The sequence below is a fragment of the Danio aesculapii genome, chromosome 18, assembly GCF_903798145.1.
Source record: "Danio aesculapii chromosome 18, fDanAes4.1, whole genome shotgun sequence".
NCBI lineage: Eukaryota > Metazoa > Chordata > Actinopteri > Cypriniformes > Danionidae > Danio > Danio aesculapii.
Genome location: NC_079452.1, coordinates 24924825 through 24949888, shown reverse-complemented (window position 1 = coordinate 24949888; position 25064 = coordinate 24924825). Strand labels below are relative to the sequence as shown.

The 25064-nt window shown below is 37.2% G+C and overlaps 1 protein-coding gene across 3 annotated transcripts in view; it reads left to right on the top strand.

Moving 5' to 3' along the window:
• The window catches only part of si:dkey-205h23.1 (AT-rich interactive domain-containing protein 3B), a 104887-nt gene that overhangs the window by 11299 nt on the left and 68524 nt on the right, over nt 1-25064 (top strand). For 2 of the 3 annotated variants that reach the window (XM_056478891.1, XM_056478890.1), the window contains exons 2-3: nt 2261-2475; nt 5275-5566. In XM_056478891.1, coding sequence (XP_056334866.1) covers nt 2261-2475; nt 5275-5566 — 507 coding nt within the window. The remainder of the gene's footprint in view (nt 1-2260; nt 2476-5274; nt 5567-25064) is intronic. The other variant, XM_056478892.1, reaches the window with a different exon arrangement.

The window sequence follows — 25064 nt, the reverse complement described above, 5'->3', positions numbered from 1 at the left end:
CCATTGGGGACAGAAACCCTCATGACAGTTTTTGTACTTTTATTTGGGAGTGCAGATTGCATATGTTTAATTTCTATATGTTTTAAACTTACTGGTAACTCAAACCTGCTCAGGAGCAGGCTTATTTCAAATAAACAGGATTAGATCGGGTCTTTTCATTTATAAATAAATAAATAAATAAATATATATATATATATATTGGGTCTTTTCATATATATATATATATATATATGTTTTTTTGTAACTCTTTACTATATTCCCAAGTCTATGTAACTACTGCTGTAAGAAGATATCAGTATTTGGTACATACTTTCAGTATTATTCATAGAATGCGTAATTCTAACCAACTCTTGATGAGATGGGCTTTGTTTCTCAAGCTTTTAACTTGGAAATTAAACATTTTGCCGGTAAAGGTAATGTGGTGGCCGATGCAATGTCACGTATTATCATATGGTGATAGGTGGTGTTTTAGATATTTTTGTTTTGTTTACCAGTCACCATTTTGGGGACTCACACATGAACATTTACTGAAAGGAGAAGAAGCCCCAAAATGAAACCAAACTGTTCAACATATTCTGGTGGAGTGCCTCATTTTTAATGTTATCAGACAACAATTTTTATCTGGACAGACTTTAAATGAAATATTTTTAAATGTGAATCCGTCTAAAATTGTACAATTTTTATCAAAAGGAAAGCTTAAAAAACTGTTTTAGATGTTTATCTTATATATTATCATTATTATTTATGTATTTTACCTTGTATATTATTTATTGCTGTTGATTACTTTTAATTGTTAGAATATTTTTATAATTATAAAAAGCTGGTATTTATAAAACGTGCTAAAATTGATCTATTTTTATTTTTTGCCATGACATAGCCATAGAAGCTGAAATGGCAATAAAACTCTCTCTCTCTCTCTCACCATTTTGGGGGTGGAGGTGTTGCGTGTGGCGTTCACTCCTGCCCTTAATTATTACTTCCAATTGTACTTGTTTGCTTGTTTTTCCCTTTTCAGTTCTCTATTGGTTGATTTGGTGGCGTCGGGCCTTTAAAGCAGATGGAGGTTGACTTCTCGTGATTTTCCCCTCATTCCTCCACGCCACCACAGTTTTGACGGCTTTATTGTCGTGTTCTCCTTTATGCTTTCCGTTTGATATTTGTTTGGAGTGGGGAGCTCTAACCCGCTTTAGGTTTGTTTGGTTGGTATTTATTATGTTGTTGGGCTCCCCATCTCTTGTCATTTTGGATTGTTTTGCTGGTTATGTTAATAAATAATTTAGCTGGAGCACTTTGGCCGTTCTTTATTAATATTACGTTGTCTTTGGTTCACGAGTCATATTTAAATTAGGGACCGTAACAATTATCTTAGCTTGAAAAGACCTGATATAATCCTGTTTATATGAAATAAGCTGCTGCTCCCTAGCAGGTTTGAGTTACCAGAACTGTTGAAGAGTTTTGAAGAACGAAACGATCCTGGATCATGTCAAATCGTCAATATCCAAATCCAGCTGATTGAGTAATCCACGTACGAAGAACGGACGCCAGAACTAAACTGAACTTCAACTCTGAAATCTGGACTTTGCTAGAACCATGTTAAGCTGCTTTGACACAGTCTACATTGTGAAAAGTGCAATATAAATAAACATGAATTGAGCTGAATGTATGTCTGTGCATGCAGGTGTTCGTTTATGCATGCATGTGTGCCTGAATGTGCTTAATACAGTATATAAACCACAGGTGTCAAACTCCTGGAGGGCCGCAGCTCTGCACAGTTTAGTTCCAACAGTTACGAATGAAATTAAAAATCCTTAAAATGAAGTTTAACCAAAACGTAACAAGATAACAGGGATTATAAAAATAATCCCAGGTGCCTCCATGCTCTCTCCTTCTGAAATATAATCCAAAATACAAACCGCTGAGAATTAGCAAGAAAATATGATTTATTTACTGAAAATAAGGAGCTGAATAACATCGAGACGGGGTTAAGCCAAAATAAATGACTATAAACCAAACTTCCCTGTAAAATAAATAAGAAAATAAAATACAGAAAACTAATAATATAGAAGACCAAATAAACACATCTGATCAAACTAATGAAGCCCTGCAGGCTTGTTTGAAACCTACAGGTGGGTGTGTTGGAGCAGGGCTGGAACTAAACTGTGCTGAGCTACCCCTGATATAAACAATGGAAACCTATGTAATGTCCTCACAATTCCCAAAAACAAACCTGTGTGTGTGTGTGTGTGTGTGTATTCGTCAGGAGGGTCTTTCTTCGGGCCTGAAGCTGGAGGCGATGTTGGAGCATCTCCATCAGCAGCAGCAGGAGCGTCTGCATAGTGAACAGCAGCAGCGGCGGCTCCGCGAGGCTCACTTCTTCTACACGCAGCAGCTCGCGGCTCAGCAGGCAATACTAGCGGCCGCCCGCGCCTCTGGAGCCGCACTCATCAACACACACGCCTCGCTGCTCTCCAGCAGGTCAGATGACTGCACGCTTACATGATGCATCATTAAAATCAAGTCTTTGAGATGTTAGTATCAGTATTAAATAAATAATAAAATTAATTATAAAATAAAATTAAATATATATATTCATATTTTAATTAAGTTGAAAGTCAAAATCAAGTCTTTGAAATGTTAGTGTCAATATAAAAAAGTCAAATAAAATAACAAATAATAATAATATTAATAATAAAATAGTAATTTTGAGATTCTTAGTATCAGTATTAAATAAAATATATATAAAATTAAATAATACAATTATAATAATATTAATAAAATTATACATTTTTCATGGGTGACGCAGTGGTGCAGTAGGTAGTGCTGTCGCCTCACAGCAAGAAGGTCACTGGTTCGAGCCTCAGCTGGGTCAGTTGGCATTTCTGTGTGGAGTTTGCATGTTCTCCCCGTGTTGGCGTGGGTTTCCTTTTGGGGAATTGGGTAAGCTTAAAATTGTCCGTTGTGTATGAGTGTGAATAAGAGTGTATGAGTGTTTCCCAGTGATGGGTTACAGCTGGAAGGGCATCCGCTGCATAAAAACATGTGCTGGATAAGTTGGCGGTTCATTCCGCTGTGGCGACCCCGGATTAATAAAGAGTCTAAACCGAAAAGAAAATGAATGATTGATTGAATTTTTCATAATAAAATAATATAATAATTTAAAACTAAATTAAATTAAGTTTTTGAGATGTTAGTATCAGTATTAAAAAATATATAAATAATAAAACTAAAGGAATAATAAAATATAAAAATAGTAAAAAATAAATGAATAAAAAAACATTTTTGAGATGTTAGTATCATTATTAAATAAAAGGAATACTAAACAAATATAAAAATGTCAAAATAAATTAAATTAAGTTTTTGAGATGTTATTATCAGTAATAAATAAAATAAATAAATAGTAAAATTAAAAGAATAATAAAATATAAACATAGTAAAAAATAAATTAATAAAAAAACGTTTTTGAGATGTTAGTATCAGTATTAAATAATTAAAATAAATAAACTATCAAATTAAATAAAAATAATAAAATAATAATTTAAATTAAGTCAAAATCTAGTCTTTGAGATGTTAGTATCAGTATCAACAAGTCAAACAAACAACAATAATAAAAATAAAATAGCATTTTTGAGACATTCGTATCAGTATTAACTAAAAATATATAAAATTAAAACAATAAAATTAAAATAATAATAAAAATAATAAATAAGTAATATATAAGTAAAATAAAGTTTTTGAGATGTTAGTGTCAGTATTAATTAAAAAAATACAATTAAATGTTAAAATTAAAATAATAATACAATATAACAAAAAATAAAGAAAATACCATTTTTGAGATGTTAAATTAAATTTAATTTAATTATAAAATTAAATAAAAATAATAAAATAATAATTTAAATTGAGTTAAAAGTCAAAATCAAGTCTTTAAGATGTTATTATCTGTATAAAAAAGTCAAATAAAATAACAATTAATAATAATAATAATAATAATAATAATAATAATAAATAAAATGGCATTTTTGAGACACATCAAGGCAAGGCAAGGCAGGTTTATTTCTGTTGCACATTTCATACACAGTGGCAATTCAAAGTGCTTTACATAAACAGTAATCATATCGGCATTACATAAAAAAATACCAACAATTAAATAATAAAATTTAAATAATAATAATAAAATATAATAATAATAATAATAATAATAATAATAATAATAATAAGTAAAGTTTTTGCGATGTTAGTATTGGTATTAAAAAAGTATGAATTTTTCATAATAAAATAATACAATAATTTAAAAATAAATTAATTTATATTTTTGAGATGTGTCAGTATTAAAAAAAAAATTATAAAATTAAATAATAAAATTAAAATATGAATAAAACATAATTTCAATGAAAAATAAAAAATCAGAAAATAGCGTTTTTGATATGTGAGTTTCAGTATTAAATACAAAAGAATGAAAATAAAATAAAATAAAATGAGTTGTTTTTGAGATGTTAGTATCACAATAAAAAAATAAAATAAAAAATATATAAAAATAAATTAAGTTAAGTTTTTTGAGATGTTAGTATCAGTATTAAATAAAATATATAATTTTAAAATAAAACAAACTAAAATTAAGGGTGACGCAGTGGCGCAGTAGGTAGTGCTGTCGCCTCACAGCAAGAAGGTCGCTGGTTCGATCCTCGGCTGGGTCAGTTGGCGTTTCTGTGTGGAGTTTGCATGTTCTCCCTGCGTACTCGTGGGTTTCCTCCGGGTGCTCCAGTTTCCCCCACTGTGTTACAGGTGAATTGGGAAGGCTAAATTGTCTGTAGTGTATGAGTGTGTATGGATGTTTCCCAGAAATGGGTTGCAGCTGGAAGGGCATCTGCTGTGTAAAACATATGCTGGATAAGTTGGCGGTTCATTCCGCTGTGGCGACTCCTGATAAATAAAGAGACTAAGCCGAAAAGAAAATGAATGAATATACAGTAGTCAGCATTTGAACTGGTTCTAAACATTCATCACAATTATCCTAAATCTACTGAACAGCACAACAAGTGAAATGTTTCTGATCCACTTCAGATGTTGACTACTGTATATCATTTATATGTACATAATACATAAACACATTTAAATGATGTCAAAGCAAACTTTTATTTTGGAAAACTGCAAGCAGGCGGAGTCCAGGATACATATTTCTCAGTTCTCAAAACTGTAGCCCTGGGCACATATTATAGTTCCAGTGAGCCTGGGTTGCAAACTAAAGTAAACTAATTATAAATAAATCATCATGTCCAGCAGTGTGGACTCTGAGCATGAGGATGAGGAGGAGCGGGGCCGAGACTCCGCCGAGGATGAAGATGAAGACGATGAAAGTGAGGAAGACGAGCTTGACTTTCTCCGTAAGCAGAGTCTGGCGCTCCAGCAGAGAGATACAGCTGTTTCTGGCAGCCGGTCAGTCCCTGGAGCCCCTGGAGCCACAGTCAGGGTTAAAGAGGAGCCCGAGGAGGAGCCGAGCCCTGCTGACCGGCCCTCAGAAACATCTCCAAACGGCCCTGCAGACTGGAGCTACGAGGAGCCCTTTAAAGCGGTAAGAGCGCTGGGTTATTCTTATTTACAGCGATAGTTTTTTAGCATTCTTCAAAGTATCTTATTTTGTGTTCAAAAGAGAATTTAAAGTGATAAGAGCACTGGGTTATTCTTATTTACAGCGATAGTTTACAGCATTCTTCAAAGTATCTTATTTTGTGTTCAAAACAGAATTTAAAGCGGTAAGAGCGCTGGGTTATTCTTATTTACAGCGATAGTTTTTTAGCATTCTTCAAAGTATCTTATTTTGTGTTCAAAAGAGAATTTAAAGTGATAAGAGCGCTGGGTTATTCTTATTTACAGTGATAGTTTTCAGCATTCTTCAAAGTATCTTATTTTGTGTTCAAAACAGAATTTAAATCGCTCAGAGAGCTGGGTTATTCCTCTTTACAGCAATAGTTTACAGCATTTTTCAAAGTATCTTATTTTGTGTTAAAAAGAGAATTTAAAGCGGTAAGAGCGCTGGGTTATTCTTATTTACAGCTATAGTTTTCAGCATTCTTCAAAGTATCTTATTTTGTGTTAAAAAGAGAATTTAAAGCGGTAAGAGCGCTGGGTTATTCTTATTTACAGTGATAGTTTACAGCATTCTTCAAAGTATCTTATTTTGTGATTAAAACAGAATTTAAAGCACTAAGAACGCTGGGTTATTCTTATTTACAGTGATAGTTTTCAGCATTCTTCGAAGTATCTTATTTTGTGTTCAAAAGAGAATTTAAAGTGATAACAGCGCAGGGTTATTCTTATTTACAGCGATAGTTTACAGCATTTTTCAAAGTATCTTATTTTGTGTTTAAGCAGAATTTAAAGTGATAAGAGCGCTGGGTTATTCTTATTTACAGCGATAGTTTACAGCATTCTTCAAAGTATCTTATTTTGTGTTCAAAACAGAATTTAAAGTGGTAAGAGCGCTGGGTTATTCTTATTTACAGTGATAGTTTACAGCATTCTTCAAAGTATCTTATTTTTTGTTCAAAACAGAATTTAAAGCGGTAAGAGAGCTGGGTTATTCTTATTTACAGCGATAGTTTACAGCATACTTCAAAGTATCTTATTTTGTGTTCAAAAGAGAATTTAAAGTGGTAAGAGCTGGGTTATTCTTATTTACAGCGATAGTTTTCAGCATTCTTCAAAGTATCTTATTTTGTGTTCAAAACAGAATTTAAAGTGATAAGAGCGCTGGGTTATTCTTATTTACAGCGATAGTTTACAGCATTTTTCAAAGTATCTTATTTTGTGTTCAAAGCAGAATTTAAAGCGCTAAGAGAGCTGGGTTATTCTTATTTACAGTGATAGTTTTCAGCATTCTTCAAAGTATCTTATTTTGTGTTTAAAGCAGAATTTAAAGCGCTAAGAGAGCTGGGTTATTCTTATTTACAGTGATAGTTTACAGCATTCTTCAAAGTATCTTATTTTGTGTTTAAGCAGAATTTAAAGTGATAAGAGCGCTGGGTTATTCTTATTTACAGCGATAGTTTACAGCATTCTTCAAAGTATCTTATTTTGTGTTCAAAACAGAATTTAAAGTGGTAAGAGCGCTGGGTTATTCTTATTTACAGTGATAGTTTACAGCATTCTTCAAAGTATCTTATTTTTTGTTCAAAACAGAATTTAAAGCGCTAAGAGAGCTGGGTTATTCTTATTTACAGTGATAGTTTACAGCATTCTTCAAAGTATCTTATTTTGTGTTTAAAGCAGAATTTAAAGTGGTAAGAGCGCTGGGTTATTCTTATTTACAGCGATAGTTTACAGCATACTTCAAAGTATCTTATTTTGTGTTCAAAAGAGAATTTAAAGTGGTAAGAGCGCTGGGTTATTCTTATTTACAGCGATAGTTTACAGCATTCTTCAAAGTATCTTATTTTGTAGTCAAAACAGAATTTAAAGCGGTAAGAGGGCTGGGTTATTCCTATTTACAGCGATAGTTTACAGCATTCTTCAAAGTATCTTATTTTGTGTTCAAAACTTAATTTAAAGTGGTAAGAGTGCTGGGTCATACAGTGATAGTTCTATCTATAATGAACGTATAGATAATTATATATACTTTCTTTCTTCTGTTGAGCGTTAAAGAAGATATAAAATGCTGAAAACCTGTAACCATTGACTTCCATAGCTTTGTTTTTCCTACTACTGAAGACAATGGTCACCGGTGTTCAGCTTTCCTCAGAGTATGTTTTTTTATGTTCAATAGTAGAAAGAAACTCATAAAGTTTTAAAATTAAGGCAAGTAAATGGAGAGTAAGTCGTGACAGAATCTTTATATATATGTTTTTACTTGCCTTGCCATGTTTTTACTGCATGAATATCTAAACATTTCTTCTTAAGAGTCTTTGTGCTCTTATTTGAGAAGCCAAACGATTTGTCAAGTGTTTTTATTTTTTATTCATGATCTCACTTAAAGGGACAGCTCACCCAAAAATGAACACTGACTCACTATTTACTCTCCCTCAAGTGATTATATATACTTTATGAGTTCACTTCTGTTGAACACCAAAGCATGTATTTTGAAGAAAAATGAAAACCGGTAACCATTGACTTCAATAGAAGGAAAACAAATATTATGGAAGTCAATAGCTACCGGTTTTCAGCATTCCTATAAATATCTTCTTTTGTGTTCAAAAGAGCATTATAAAGTGGTAAGAGCGCTGGGGTTAATCTTACTTAAAGGGATAGTTCACCCCAAAATAAAGATTGATTCACTATTTACTCTCCCTCAAGTGGTTATTCTTACTTACTTTCTTCTGTTGAACACAAAAGAAGATATTCTGATGAAAGCTGATAACCGGTAACCATTGCCTTGGTTGGAAAAACAAATATTATGGAAGTCAATGGTTAACGGTTTTCAGCATTCTTCAGAATATCTTCTTTTGTGTTTAACAGACAAAAGAAACTCATAAAGGTTTAAAACAAGTAAAGGGAGAGTAAATAACGACAGAAGTGTCAGTTTTGGGCTGGACTTTACCTTTAATATTGGTACTCAATTCACTGTGTGAGTATCTAAACACTTTTTTAAAGTCGCTGTGCTCTTATATGAGAAGTTCACTCATTTTCCTTCAGTCCTTTATTCATCGGGGGTCACCACAGCGGAATGAACCGCCAATTATTCCTGCATATGATTTACACAGCGGATGCCTTTCCAGCCGCAACCCAGGGCAGGGTAACACCCATATACACTCATTCACACACACACACTCATACACTATGGCCAATTTAGTTAATCAATTCCCCTATAGTGCATGTGTTTGGACTGTGGGTAAAACCGGAGCACCCGTAGGAAACCCACACCAACACGGGGAGAACATGCAAACTCCACACAGAACTACCAATTGACCGAGGCTCAAACCAGCAACCGTCTTGCTGTAAGGCCACAGTGCTAACCACTTAGCCACCATACAGCCATTCCATGAGAAGTTACTTGTGTTAAATGAAGTCAAGTGTTCGTGTAAGTCACTTGAAATGCATATAGGTCTGCTTCGACATGTGCGCTCACAATTAAAATACAGCAGCACTATTTGAAAAACCCTTCTTAAATAAATAATTTAACACTGAATAAGTAAATATTAGGGAAAACATTTAAATGTAGAAACAATATTTACAATAATCCAAAAATAAAACTAACAGAATAAATAGACAGGACTAATCACATTGAGGCAAAATGTAAACACTGAGAGGTACAGAATGGTATGGGTCACCTTTATCAGGCTTGCGTTTCCACTGCCAATAGGGAACCCTTTTAGTGGGCGTGGTGTATGACAGAAAGTTTCAGACGACGTCATTTTTACTCGAGTAAATGTCACAGTAACGCCGTACAGGTCATTCATATATCATATGAGCAGCACTTCACACAACACAGATGCTTTACACACATAAACACTTGTGTATATATGTTCATTACTAACCTTTCTATTAACATGATCTGATTATAACTGCAGATCAATGATGAAAAAGCCTACTGTAACGTCTGAGATTATATCAAATAAATTAATGAACATATATGAACACACACAGACCCTTACAGTCTCTGATATGTTATGAATTAGAGATAAACTACACACAGCAGACATTTAGTCCTTATTTGGGTTCAAAAACAACACACAATACAGCCCACAGTCAGAGCAAACCTCTCATCTGCATCTTTAATCTTCGCCAGACCTCTGTTAGAGAGTAACTCTGTCATTCCCAGTTCATAATAGTCCAGTAGGTGATGATAATAGTGTAACATGGCAGTGTGTTCATCTTTTAGGTTGCAGGCGCATCATTCGCTGCTGTTTTTGTCCGGCTTCTCCTTTGTTTTTTTGCGCTTCACTCTCGCGTTTGTCCCTTTCTGAAAGGTTCGGATATCAGAGAGCTTTAATAATAATTACACGCACATTATTAATATGAGCTCCAGAAGTTGGATATTTCTAACAGCATCGAGCTCTCTGGAGAAAGTGAAACCACTCGCGCTTTTAGACAGGCTCGTAAACAACAACAGGATACGGCGGATTTTGTTCTTCTTGGCTGTTGTGGCTGTTCATCAAGACGACGACAAGGTTTGTTTGAGCTTGGGTCGACTTTAGCTCGTTATTTTATGTATATATTATTATGGTGTAATGTCTCGGCTGTGTTTTTAAAAATGGCGGTTTGATGGTTTGGGAATGACAGTGTAAACGGCTATAAAAGCGTACTGAACCGAACCGTACCACTCAGTGGAAACGGGCCAAAAGGGGGTACAGTTGCCTTGAATCATGCTGAAGCGCGATTGTCTCCCCTCTCATCCTGCACTCACACTGCATTTTGCCTCCCGAGCTGGAGCACGCTTACATCATCGATGATGCGGCTGTTCTGTTTAACAGGAAGGGAAGCGCTCTCGTTCAGCGCAGTAGAGATTGCTTTAGTTATATCGGTTTAGTGGTTTAGGATGCAGTGACACCCAGTCACATATTTCGCTGAACAGATCCAGCTCTGTTGAGGCTCATAAATGATCATTCACGAGTTCACACTCACAGATATTTGACTGAATAAAATATGCGAATTTGACGTGCTGTCCTGGGAGAGGGCTCTGAGCTCGGGAAGACACCCTAACTCGTGTTATTCCCCTTATCAGGATAAAGAGAGATAGGGTCCGAGCGCAGTGTCTAGCCCTGCTCCAGAACGCTCCCCCCTCAGGTTTAATAGTGTGGAGTTGGGGTGGTGGAGGGACGCTGAAGTCCAGAGAAAACGGAGGTATGACGTGTTTGACTATTATTAGGGGTTTGCTCTTGAGCTGATTGGATAATAGAATGATTGTGTGTGTGATGAATTAGCCTTGTCAAAGACTGATCGTGCTCCTCCTGAAATTTGTTTATAAATCATCACTAAAGTCATCGGGCTGCAGGTATCAGGAGGTTTGCTGAAGGTGCAGCTGTGGTGCAGTGAGGAGTTTGTGTTTTAATACTCTGACAGTTCGTGTTCATTCAACAGTAAGATTGATTAATAAATCTATATCAAACAGTCGCTTAATAGTGACATCGCATCTTCAGTTTCAGGCTCAGGCATGCTTTGCACTCGTAAAAGTGCACCGCGCCAAAGCCCAATCGACTCGCACGCTGACACACCTCTGTCAACCAAGCCAGGGCCGGACAACTGAACCACACCAGGCTCAGTTGGGCACGACCATTTTAATTTCTCCGCTGGCCAAACGTCTTGTGCAGAGCTGCAGTCTCAGTGGCGGAGGCTGGAAGCTGGCCTCAGCGAAGACTCGTCTGTCTCTGGAGCATCACAGGAATCAGTCTCATGTTCTCCACTCCTCCATGACCACCACAGCAGCTGCTCAGGATATGGCCTGGTCCAGGATTATGGAAACCTTGGGATCATCTCGTCGTTGGTCTTGGATCGAATCAGTGACTCTGCATAGTCTGAGGGCCTCGGGAAGAGTATCCCCAGGTGGAAATGGAGAATAAAGAGAATAATTAGCGTAGCTGCTGTTCATAGTGTATATAAACAAGATGCTGAAACCTGTGTGGAAGCCCCCTAAGTGGTGCACTAAGTGTATGCTTTACTGAACAGATAGGTCTTTAATCTAGTGTTGAACTGCAAGAGTGTGTCTGAGCCTCGGACATTATCAGGAAGGCTATTCCAGAGTTTAGGAGCCATAAATGAGAAGGCTCGACCTCCTTTACTTGACTTTGCTATTCTAGGTACTACCAGAAGCCTTGAGTTTTGAGATCTTAAAAAGCGGGTTGGATTGTAGCGAGACAGAAGATTGGTTCGATAAACAGGATGTACACTCTTTAGTCCAGGGAAAAGGTGGAAAAGTGAAAGAGCAAGAGGCGCCGTGGAAGCACGTGAAGACGGGAAAGAGAAAGAGAAAAATTACTCTCACAATTACAAAAGCCAGTATATGAGCCGCGACGATCCTCATATTACATCGTCAGAATAAAGATCATAAATGCATACCTGCACAGAGAATGCTATTATGTTTGTGACAGATCGGCAGCCTCAGCTCATACCATTAAATGCACACTGTCAACAAAACTAACGCTCTACAACAGGGGTCACCAATCTCGGTCCTGGAGGGCCGGTGTCCCTCCAGGGTTTAGCTCCAACATGCCCCAACACACCTGCCTGGGAGTTTCGAGAGTACCTAGTAAGACGTTGATTAGTTTGTTCAGATGTGTTTGATTAGGGTTGGAGCTAAAATCTGCAGGACACCGGCCCTTCAGGAACAAGTTTGATGACCCCTGCTCTACAATGTAAGAAATTGTCTTTACATCAGTAAATAAATGATTAAAATTAAACTGAAATCTGTATTTCTGTGTGTGTTAATTATGACCAGTGCTAAGTTCAATGTGGAACAGGTAGAGCACACCTCTTCAGTCCAGGGAAAAGGTGGAAAAGACCGCTCAAATGATAGTACAACAGGTATGGCTGCTTGGACTATACCACCTTGATGTTAACCCAAGGGGGAGAAGAGGTGAAACCACTGTCATATTGCAGACTCTTTATACATTTATATTGTGAACACAAGTCACTTTTAAATTAACTAAACAGGAGGAAAATATAGTGAAGTCAATATACTTGAAGTGATCCTGTTACATTAGCACTGTGGCCTCACAGCAAGAAGGTCGCTGGTTCGAGTCTCGGCTGGGTCAGTTGGTGTTTCTGTGTGGAGTTTGCATGTTCTCCCCGTGTTGGTGTGGGTTTCCTCCGGGTGCTCCGGTTTCCCCCACAGTCCAAACACATGCGCTATAGGGGAATTGATCAACTAAATTGGCCGTAGTGTGTGTGTGTGTGTGTGTGTGTGCGTGCGTGCGTGCGTGCTTGCGTGCGTGCGTCTGTGTGTGAATAAGTGTGTATGGGTGTTTCTCAGTACTGGGTTACAGGTGGAAGGGTATCTGCTGTTTAAAACATATGTTGGAATAGTTGGCGATTCATTCCGCTGTGGCGACCCCTGATGAATAAGAGACTAAGCCGAAGGAAAATTAGTGAATTTTAAAGTGTTTTTGTAATGTTATACTTGTACCAAAATTCTTGAAATGTACCTGCAAATTTTGAATTGAGTCAAGTGTGTGTGTGTGTGTGTGTGTGTGTGTGTGTGTGTGTGCGTGTGTGTGTGCGTGTGTGTGTGTGTGTGTGTGTGTGTGTGTGCGCGTGTGTAAGAGAGTCTGCTGGCCCTCAGGAGAAACATCTGCTCTGCTTGCTGTCCTCATGCTCTCAGTGTGTGTGTGTGTGTGTGTGTGTGTGTGTGTGTGTGTGTGTGTGTGTTCTGGCACTTCGCTGTACTCATTTGTTCTCTTGAGCTCCTGCCAAACACTGAGTCAACTTTGGCCGGCGTCCAGACTGAGTAAAGAGACATTTGGCCTGATTTTGTCAGTTCACACGTGGAAGTGTTTGTGCACGCGTGCAGTGGGTGTGTTAGCGTGAGTGAGTGTGTGTGTGTGTGTAGCTGCAGTGATGATCTTTTTATTTATGCATTTCATTACATTGATCATTGCGTAATCATAACCTTCTTGTGCGATGCATTTGGATGTTTTCTTGTATCTTGTGATCTCTCATCAGTAATAACTCAGTTGTGTTTGCTTCTGTAGTGTGATTTAGCAGGATGTGCATTTAGCAGGATGTGGATCTTTCTGATTGTTATCAGCAGTGTTGGAAACAATGTCTTTTCTTTAATGCAGTAGCTGTGTGTTTTACAGCAGCACGATTCTAGGAAAATATGCAATATGGGATATATTTTTTGTTGAGTATTGCAATTACAGTATTTCTTACAATGCTATTTTTGTCAGTGATTTATTTTTTGATTTTTTTTATTTATTTGTTTATTTATTTATTTATTTATTTGTTTATTTATGTATTTATTTTATTATTGTTATTTATGTATTTGTTTATTTATGTATTTATTTTATTTATTTGTTTATTTATTTGTCAGCGATTTATTTATTTATTTTATTTATTTATTTATTTATTATGTATTTTATTTATTTATTTATTTATTCATGTATTTATTTATTTTATTTATTTATTTATTTATTTATTTATTTGTTTATTAATTAATTAATTAATTTTTTATCATTTGCTAACAATAATACAAATAAACAAATAATATATAAATTTTTTCATCTAATTAACATTCATTCGGGGTACATAAACCCTATGAATGAGTATAAATACATGCAGATATCCTGACTGTGATTGGCTGTTGTCAATAAACTTCCTTTTAAATTATATTTCTTATCCCTATTGCAGATTATAAAGCTTGTTTTAGAGTGAAACTCGCTTAATTCTGATTCATTTTTTATTGTTATTAGTTATATTACTTTAGTTGTTACCATGCGTTTTCATTGCAACTGTATAATAACCACAACAGATTAAGTAGATAAGGCGTCACAGTGGCGCAGTGCATAGCACGATCGCCTCACAGCAAGAAGGTTGTAGGTTTGAGTGTTCTCCCTGTGTTGGCGTGGGTAACACATGTGCTATAGAGGAATTGGGTAAAGATCAATTGTCTGTAGTGTCTATATGTGAATGAGTGTGTTTAGTTGTGTTCCCGATGATGGGTTGAAGCTGGAAGGGCATCCGCTGCGTAAAACGTGTGCTGGCGGTTCATTCCGCTGTGGCGACCCCTTAATAATAAAGGCACTAAGCCAAAAAGAAAATGAATGAATGAAGTAGATACTGTAGTATTTACTATAAATTACTGTATTATTTTTTCAAGGCGGTTTGCCTTTGGGCCGCTCCAGCCAATAGCAGAACAGCTCCTACTGGGAAGGCATGTCTAAAGATAGTACAGCTTCTTCTGATTGGTCAAATTTGGATAAACAACCTATACATGCAACCACTTATTTATTATTTATTCTGTGGGTGAAAGGTTTGACTTATTGCATCAGTCACATATTTTTATAGTGGCACTGAAATATTTTACTCTACCAAAACTGTGCTAGGATCATAATGAAAAAAATCTGAACGTTACTAGAACTATATTAAGCTATACTAATCTATATTAAAATATATTAATAACTTGTATTAAGAAGTTGACACAATCTACATTGTAAAAAGCGCTATATAAATAAGCATGAATTGAATTGAATATTAATATTGATATTATTAGGCTAGTTTTGGGCTATTATTGACTAGCGATTGGACTAATTTTGTTGTGAAAACCTGGCAACCCTGTTTAAAATAATTCAAATTCACCTCACCTTTCTGCTGTATAGATATTGCATATACTATAATAAACATAACAGTGATTTAATTCAATTTTTCATTTCGGACTCTTTTCCTTCATAATATCTGATCACAATAAGCCTGAAATAGGGTCATTGCTAGAAGGGATACAGCTGTGGCTACAAGTTAATGATAATTATTTATATTATTTAATAAATTACCCATTAAATTGTATTTTAATAATGTCAACCCCAACCTCAACCCTAAACCAACCCTCACAGTAATGTAAATCAGTAATTATACTGAGTGTTATTCATATTATTTAATAAATTACCTATTAAATTGTATTTTATTAACATCTACCCCTTCCCCGACTCTAAACTCAACCCTCACAGTGACATAAAATCAGTAATTATAACGAGAATTATTAATATTATTTATTAAATTACCCATTTAATTGTATTTCATTAACTTCTACATCAACCCTAACCCCAAACCGACCCTCACAGTACTGTAAAAACAGTAATTATAACAAAAATAATTCATATTAATTATTAAATTACCCATTTACTTGTATTTTGTTAATGTCTACCCTACCGAAACCCTCACAGTACTGTAAAAACAGTAATTATACAGAGTATTATTCATATTATTTATTAAATCACATTTTATTAACATCTACTCTACCAAAACCCTCACAGCCCTACTTAAAAATCTAGCTTAAACCAGTCTAGGCTGGTCGGCTGGTTTTAGCTGGTTTCCAGCCATTTCCAGCCTGGTCTTAGCTGGTCAGGCTGGGAGATGACCAGCTAAAACCAGCTTGACCAGCCTAGCCAGGCTGGGAGCCCAGCCAAAACCAGCTATGTCCAGTTTAAACCAGGCTGGTCAAGCTGGTTTTAGATGGTATTAGCTGGTCATTTTCCAGCCTGACCATCTAAGACCAGGCTGGAAATGACTGGAAACCAGCCTGGAAATGGCCAGAACCCCTCTAAAACCAGGCTGGTCAACCAGCTAAAACCAGTCAACCAGCTTAGGCTGGTTAAGCTGGATTTTTCAGCAGGGAGTACTGTAAAAACAGTAGTTTTACAGAGTATTATTCATATTATTTATTTAATTACTCATTAAATTATATTTTATTAATGTCTACCCTACCTTAACCCTCATAGTACTGTACAAACAGTAGTTTTACAGAGTATTATTCATATTATTTATTTAATTACTCATTAAATTATATTTTATTAATGTCTGCCCTACCTTAACCCTCATAGTACTGTACAAACAGTAGTTTTACAGAGTATTATTCATATTATTTATTAAATTACTCATTAAATGATATTTTATTAACATCTACTTCTACCCCAACTCTCACAGTAATGTAAATTATTGTTTAACAGTGTCACAAAAAGTATGCTTTACTGGTGTGAGTATCCTCAGCTGTATCCCTTCTAGACCTGACCCTGTAAGCAGTGCGCGGTGTGTTTTTTGGCTTGAGATGGACTGTGGAGTGTGTGTAAATCTCTGGAGTGTGGGTCAGATGATTTGTTGACATCTCTGTCCACATGATGTGATTAAAGGCCTGCAGCTGCTTATTTATAGACTCCACATCTATTTTAGTTTCCCAGTATAGAGGAGCGCTGTGGACGTACACAAACCTGACAGCGGAGTAGAGGAGTCTTCATGAAAGTCCTCTAATTCAGAATTAGTATTAGCGTGATAGCTCACACAAATATTTAAATTCTGTTATCATTTACTCACCCTTTACTTGTTTCATCTGTTGAACGCAAAAGAAGATATTGTGAAGAAAGCTAGAAACCGGTAACCATTGACTTCTATAGTATTTGTTTTTTTGACTATGCAAGTCAATGGTTACCAGCATTCTTTAATATATCGTCTTTAGTGTTTAACAGAGGCAAGAAGGTCGCTGGTTTGAGTCTCAGCTTGGTCAGTTGGTGTTTCTGTGTAGAGTTTGCATGTTCTCCCCGTGTTGGCGTGGGTTTTCTCCGGGTGCCTCACACTCCAAACACATGCGCTATAGGGGAATTGATCAACTAAATTGGACGTAGTGTAGGAGTGTGTATGAATGAGTGTGTATAGGTGTTTCCCAGCACAGGGTTGCAGCTGGAAGGCCATCCGCTGTGTAAAACAAATGCTGGAATAGTTGGCGGTTCATTCTGCTGTGGCGACCCCTAATAAATAAGGGACTAAGCTGAAGGAAAATGAATGAATGAATCAGCGTTCAGCATATGAACGTTGGTATTATGACTTTAAGTCAGGGGTCTAAAACTCAGTTTACCTGAGGGCCGCTGGAGGTAGAGTCTGGGTGACGCTGGGCCGCATCAGGTTTTCTTCAAGATGTTAATTACATTATTAATTATTACTTTTTATTTGTTTATTTTTTTCATCTTATTTTGTGTTAAAAATGTAAAAAGAGATTTGAGAAGATTGGAATTTTGTTAACACAAAATAAGATGAAAAACTTTTACATTATATAGAAATATATGTGTGGACGACGCGGTGGCGCAGTCGGTAGTGCTGTCGCCTCACAGCAAGAAGGTCGCTGGTTCGAGACTCGGCTGGGTCAGTTGGCGTTTCAGTGTGGAGTTTGCATGTTCTCCCTGTGTTCGTGTGGGTTTCCTCTGTGCTCCGGTTTCCCCCAGTCCAAACACATGTGTTACAGGTGAATTAGGTAGGCTAAATTGTCCGTAGTGTATGAGTGGGAATGAGTGTGTATGGATGTTTCCCAGTGATAGGTTGCAGCTGTAAGGGCATCCGCTGCGTGAAACATGTGCTGGATAAATTGGCGGTTCATTCCGCTGTGGCGACCTTAGATTAATGAAGGGACTAAGCTGAAAAGAAAATGATTGAATGAATGAATATATGTAATGTTCAATGCAAATACAATGCAAGTAGTGCAATGCCAATGATCCACAAATAACCGTACGACCCTATTATTGGTCCGGGTTACCAAGGACTCCTATTGCTGATGGATAGGTGTCGATATGTGACTGCAGACGACTACATTCGACTACACTTTTCTTTGATCGCGCATCCCTTTGATTTATTTTGTCAGAGCGAGAGAGAGACCTCACATTAACTCTCTAAGTGCCATTTCAGTTCACTTCCAAGAGAAAAATAGTAATTAAATAACTCACTCTGTCTAATCTTCAAGAAGAGTTCACATGTTCTGTGGCCGACTTGACTAGCTTTACTTTTGCCCTCCCGCTATACTGATTCAGAGACCGCAGCTTCTCGAGATCTCGTTTGATCAGGCTCATTATCAGATTTACTGCTGGTTTTTAAACATGAAATATGCTTGATTGCCTCTTTGCTATTTTAAAAATACAGATATCATTTAGGTAGGCCACTGAGCCGTTATTTATTTTCGCTGCTCACTGTGCGCGAAACAATAACCCCCAACCAATGAGAGTGATTGTAAACGTAAGACAGATGATTGGTTGAAAATATTGTTCAGGCCAATAGTTCAACGTGTATTTTGCTTTAACTTGCACACAGCCTTCGCTTGCACTCATACACTCTTTCTCTGTCTCTCTCTCTCTCTCTCTCACACACACACACATGCAGGTATTCTCCACGCACAAGTTAATGCCGAATCAATTAGAATAAATTCCAGAAAGCAAAACACGAATTTCTGACATTTCCCTGAACAGGATCTGACAAGATCCGGCTCAAATTAAGGTCTGATTTATATACCAGAGAGAGTGATTGTAAACGTAAGATCCCCTAGCAGTCCTCACTTATGGAGAGAGATTAGACTCAATAATAATTCACGCAAAAGACACGATGTACACATGCGTAGCCAAATTCACGTACGTAAAATATTTATTTATACTTATAAAAACAATTCACATGCACAAAATAAAAATACATTTTCATAAAATACGTTTCACAAATGCAAAACACCATTTGCAAATATATAAGAGTGTACAGAAAGTTTTGAATGTTTAAAATTCACGAGTTCATCCTGAATGAGAATGTGCAAATCCTCTCTCACGTACGACTCACCCTGAATACCAGTGTGTGCATTTTGAGACTTTCCTGCCAGAAACAGGCAACTCGTACCTTTTAGCCAATCAGATGAGAGCTGTACTCGATGTCAACCACTCTGCGCTCCTTTTGCGCAGTCTGTTCCTCTAACCAACATGGCGGATACTCCTGTAAGTCAATACTGTTTCCTACTAGTTTGTGTATACGCTTTTTATAGTAGAATCTGAGTGTATTTTCAGTAACTCAATAGAAAAGTGCTTGTGTTAAGTCTATGCTAATTTAAGTGTATAGTAATAAATGTGCAAAGCATCTTGTATTAGCCGCCATGTTGTAATTTGAACTCTTCACCTGCCATGCTAAATAGAGGAGTATTCTTCTTCTTAGAGGATCATCTCCGTTAATTAAGTCAGACTGCGCAAATGGTGCGCACAGTGAAGCGCTTCGGTCATTCCCGCGTTCTCAGGGAGTTGTGATTGGTTGAACAGTAGCTCTTATTGGCTACAGGGCACGAGTGACTCACGTGGGAGGTGTGTGCTGACAGGAAAGTCTCAAAAATGCACACACTGGTATTCAGGGTGAGTCGTACGTGAGAGAGGATTTGCACATTCTCATTCAGGATGAACTCGTGAATTTTAAACATTCAAAACTTTTTGTGAAACGTATTTTATGAAAATGTATTTTTATTTTGTGCATGTGAATTGTTTTTGTAAGTATAAATAAATATTTTACGTACGTGGATTTGGCTACGCATGTGTACATCGTGTCTTTTGCGTGAATTATTATTGAGTCTAATCTCTCTCCATACTCACTTTCATCCAAACCCCATGCTGCTGTAACTTTCACTGAGAAGTGATTAGGTGCGTTCGACTTCATGCAGCGCTGCGCAGATCGATCTTAAAGCAGAGCATGCTGGTTAGAAATGTTGTCCGGATCAACGCTGCGCTCCAAGATCAGACGACTGATTCAGCCCGTGCAGCATCTGTAGAGCGACTGCTGGAGCTCTGATGACGACACTGACATTACACGATTGGCTGAGTTCACCGCATGACAACAACCACGTGTGTTTCGGGTTTATTATTGGACAACTTCGGATTCACAAATTTCAAAACAAACAATTATCTTTTCATCCCCTCTCTATCTTGTACACATCATGCTTATTAAAAGATATATTTCACTGCAGGATCATCTTTTTGTTAAATAATGTTCATAATGGCTAGATTGTTTGCACAGGTTTATTTTGGGCTTTTTTATACAGACTAATTTACTGTATTCAGCTCTATAAACAATTTAAATGATATATTTTAGGACATAACCTAAATATTAACTTGAGTAAGTCTTACTGACTTGTAATAAAATAATTATCATCATTGATCCTGACACCCCTATAAAGATTCCTCAACAAATTAAGTTAAAATATATATTATTAAATATAAAAATGTATGATTCTAAAATATTTTATTTCCTGTCAAGCCGGTTACGAAATGTTTAAAGTGACTGATGTACCTGCTCTTTCTGAGACATTTCTACTTGGTGTAGCTCATTTATTTTGGTCCTTTTGTTTAATCTTTTAGGATTAAAGTGCTTTTTTAAAAATGCTTTTATTATCCAAAATAACCCTATTAGTGGATATTTATTTCCTTTTCATGTTCTCTCTTGTTTTCCCCTTATTTCTCATGTGTTGTGATATAGGCTACTTAAATTTAATTCGTAATTCCCTTATTGTTAACAATAACCTATAGTTTGTAGAGACAGTATTCTGATTTATTTGTACTGTACATCTTTTGTTGTTATTTCAACAAATTAATAAATAAATGATCACACCATGTGATCGGTCATCATGACTGCAGCGACTTTGAGCACCGGCTTGTCCGGCTTGACGGCTCCGTTTTCAACTCCGCCCCTATGGAGAGAGATTAGACTCAATAATAATTCACGCAAAAGACACGATGTACACATGCGTAGCCAAATCCACGTACGTAAAATATTTATTTATACTTACAAAAACAATTCACATGCACAAAATAAAAATACATTTTCATAAAATACGTTTCACAAAAAGTTTTGAATGTTTAAAATTCACGAGTTCATCCTGAATGAGAATGTGCAAATCCTCTCTCACGTACGACTCACCCTGAATACCAGTGTGTGCATTTTTGAGACTTTCCTGTCAGCACACACCTCCCACGTGAGTCACTCGTGCCCTGTAGCCAATAAGATGCGAGCTTACTGTTCAACCAATCACAACTCCCTGAGAACGCGGGAATGACCGAAGCGCTTCACTGTGCGCACCATTTGCGCAGTCTGACTTAATTAACGGAGATGATCCTCTAAGAAGAAGAATACTCCTCTATTTAGCATGGCAGGTGAAGAGTTCAAATTACAACATGGCGGCTAATACAAGATGCTTTGCACATTTATTACTATACACTTAAATTAGCATAGACTTAACACAAGCACTTTTCTATTGAGTCACTGAAAATACACTCAGATTCTACTATAAAAAGCGTATACACAAACTAGTAGGAAACTAGTATTGACTTACAGGAGTATCCGCCATGTTGGTTAGAGGAACAGACTGCGCAAAAGGAGTGCAGAGTGGTTGACATCGAGTACAGCTCTCATCTGATTGGCTGAGAGGTACGAGTTGCCTGTTTCTGGCAGGAAAGTCTCAAAAATGCACACACTGGTATTCAGGGTGAGTCGTACGTGAGAGAGGATTTGCACATTCTCATTCAGGATGAACTCGTGAATTTTAAACATTCAAAACTTTCTGTACACTCTTATATATTTGCAAATGGTGTTTTGCATTTGTGAAACGTATTTTATGAAAATGTATTTTTATTTTGAGCATGTGAATTGTTTTTGTAAGTATAAATAAATATTTTACGTACGTGAATTTGGCTACGCATGTGTACATCGTGTCTTTTGCGTGAATTATTATTGAGTCTAATCTCTCTCCATACGCCCCCGCCTGCGCTCGGCTAATCTCGTTGGTCTTCGGCTGCAGCCATGTTTCATGTCGAACGCACATTTTCTCTGCCTGCGTCAAGCCCAGACGATGTCCCGCCCCCAGAGCCATATACCCCACTGTGATTGGTTGGTTCGTTAAGCTCCACACACAACGCTGTAAAGTGCCATTCATATTAAACTCGCGGGCTGCACTAACATTAAACTTTAAAATTAAACCGCGGGCCTCAAATTAATAAATTAGTTTGAGACCCCTGCTTTAAGTAGTGATGTAAAGTAATAAATTAAATACTTAAATTACTGTATTTTTGTCAGTAATAGGGTATATGTCGAGCTAGTGTGTTTCCCATACTGATAAACGTCCGGTGACCTGTTATTGTGAGTTTTTTCCATTTTATACGCTTCCTTTTACAGCATCGATGTTGTAATGTAATTAAAATACAATCAGTTAAACAGACTTTGGCATTCATTTAGTTGCTCAAGCGTAAAACGAGAGAAAAAGCCGTTTACTCGCGCGTGCCTGTCAGAATCGGCAGGATAGCGCAGAAGCTCCATTAAATATATTGGGGTAAAATAAATGCTTATATTATAAAGACATGGTGGGGGAAATGTTATTTAATGCAGTGCTTCTTGTACAATCTGAGACCCACTTTATATCAGATATCACTCAGCCAGTGGAGATCTCAGATTTTTAAAGAAAACAGACCTTAAATGCGCCGATTTTACATTGGCATACAATTAACCGGAAACGATTAACCCAGGTTACTGGCAAATTAAAAGTCCTATTAGCATGCTCCGGCATATACCCCATTGTGCTTTAAAGGGCACCTATGAAAAATTTTCAAGCTGTTTGGACAGACATATGTGCATGTATGGTGTATAGAGCGTCATATTGGGGTGATATAAACACACCCAGTGCTTTTTTTCCAATTTATCAACATAAAAACGGTGGACCAATTGGAGCTGTTTTTCAAACCGACCGCAACTTTACGTAGGAGAGCGGTCCCCCCGCCCACCAATATTGATTGACAGGCGCATCATCATATCCTCAGTTTGTTGATTCACGTCCGCCATTTTCAGCGTGAGTGGAAGCGATATCACTAAAGGAACACGCTAGCTCTATTTTTAGATGCAAGGCTCATTGGGCTCAACACAAGATCAATATTCTCCACATTATCGCTCTAATCGGAATTATTGGTTGTATCTTTAGGTAGGTTTGCAAACATGTGTACTTCTCATTGAGTCTACCTTATACTTCAGCCGTTTGCATTTCTCGCGATCCCAGAAGCTCCCTGTGATCTTAACTAGCATGCGTTTTAGAATTATAAACATCGGTTTCTATCAGGGTACACTCAAGTCGACGGCTGGGCGCCGCGGACCGCTGCAGAAACCGATGTTTAGAATTCAAAAATGCGTGGCGCGACGATTCGGGACACTTCATGTCTCTGCCGCGCCACAGAGAGTGTCTGGTGTGCCGTGTTGCAGCTTCGAGCGGCGCATCCGGTGCCTCAGTCAAAGTTAATTCAGTGTGCGTGGTTATTAGTTTCTGTGTACAAGCTCGGCACTTGAAACTAGCACACAGTTGGCTGTAAAACTGTACAAAGACGAAAATGATTGTGTACTCTCTGCTTGGTCTGTGTCAGAGTCGTACATGTACAACTGATTGCTGATCCTCTCTCTCCTTCTCCGTCTGCCTGTCAGACTCTGTTGCAAACACAGAGCGGGTGAGCTCATGGCTCCGCCCCCTTGTTACGTTGGTGGGAAGCCGAAACTAGTCTACATGTGAAGCAACACACCCCTAAATCAGCGAGCTGTGGACACGCCCCCAACATGACACTTTAACACATTATAATAAAACAATCTGAATTGTGTTTTGAACTGAACCTAAACTGGCCCACTCAGAAGAACCTTAATATTAATATTAAATCATAAAAAAGAGGTCAACTATGTGCTCTTTAAGAAACAAAAAACAGACAACTTTGCTGAAATTTAGTAGTTTTTAATTTTTGCAATATTTTACATTAATTGAAGTGTATATATTTTCATCCTTCTAGGTGACTAAAATAATATATAAAAAAAAATCTGTTTAATAAATCTATTTTATCAGTTTTGTTCAAATGCACTAAATATAAATGACCTATATTCACAGAGAAATGGATTAAAATATGAGCTCATTATTTATGCTGAGCACTGTGTGTTATAATATTGACTATTACATCATTGTGCTGATTCTGAATGAAGCTCAGAGTCTCTGCAGATGGTGGTGTGAGTGTCATCATGTCCGTCTCTTTCTCTCTCTTCTGTCATTATCTGTTTCTCTCTGCAGTGTATAGTGACGGCTCGGGTTGCGAGGCTGAAGGGGGAAGTGCAGGAACTCTTTTAATGACAGCTGCTGTAAATTCCTTCCTCAAGCCTGTAGTATACTGACTCGATCTTCTGCTGCTTTCAGAAGCGCCGCTGCTTTATCACAAAGAGTTCATAGTATGAGTGTGTGTGTGAGAGAATGAGTGTGTTTGGGTGTTTCCCAGTACTGGGTTGCAGCCGGAAGGGCATCCGCTGTGGAAAACAAATGCTGGAGTAGTTGGCGGTTCATTCTGCTGTGGCTACCCCTGATAAATAAGAGACTAAGCCAAAGGAAAATGAATGAATGAATGAATGAATGAATGTGTGGTGTGTGTCTGTAAGTGTGTGTGTCTATGCTTGTGTCTCTGTGTGTGTCTATATATGTGTGTGTCTGTGTGTGCTTATGCACGTGTGCGTCTTTGTAAATGACTGGTGTGTTTTTTGTCAGTGATGTGTGTGTGATCTGACCTGTGTTGTTGAATAGTGGTGTGTGTGTGTGTGTGTGTGTGTGTGTGTGTGTGTGTGTGTGTGTGGCTCCAGGGCCGCAGTGGGACATTCAG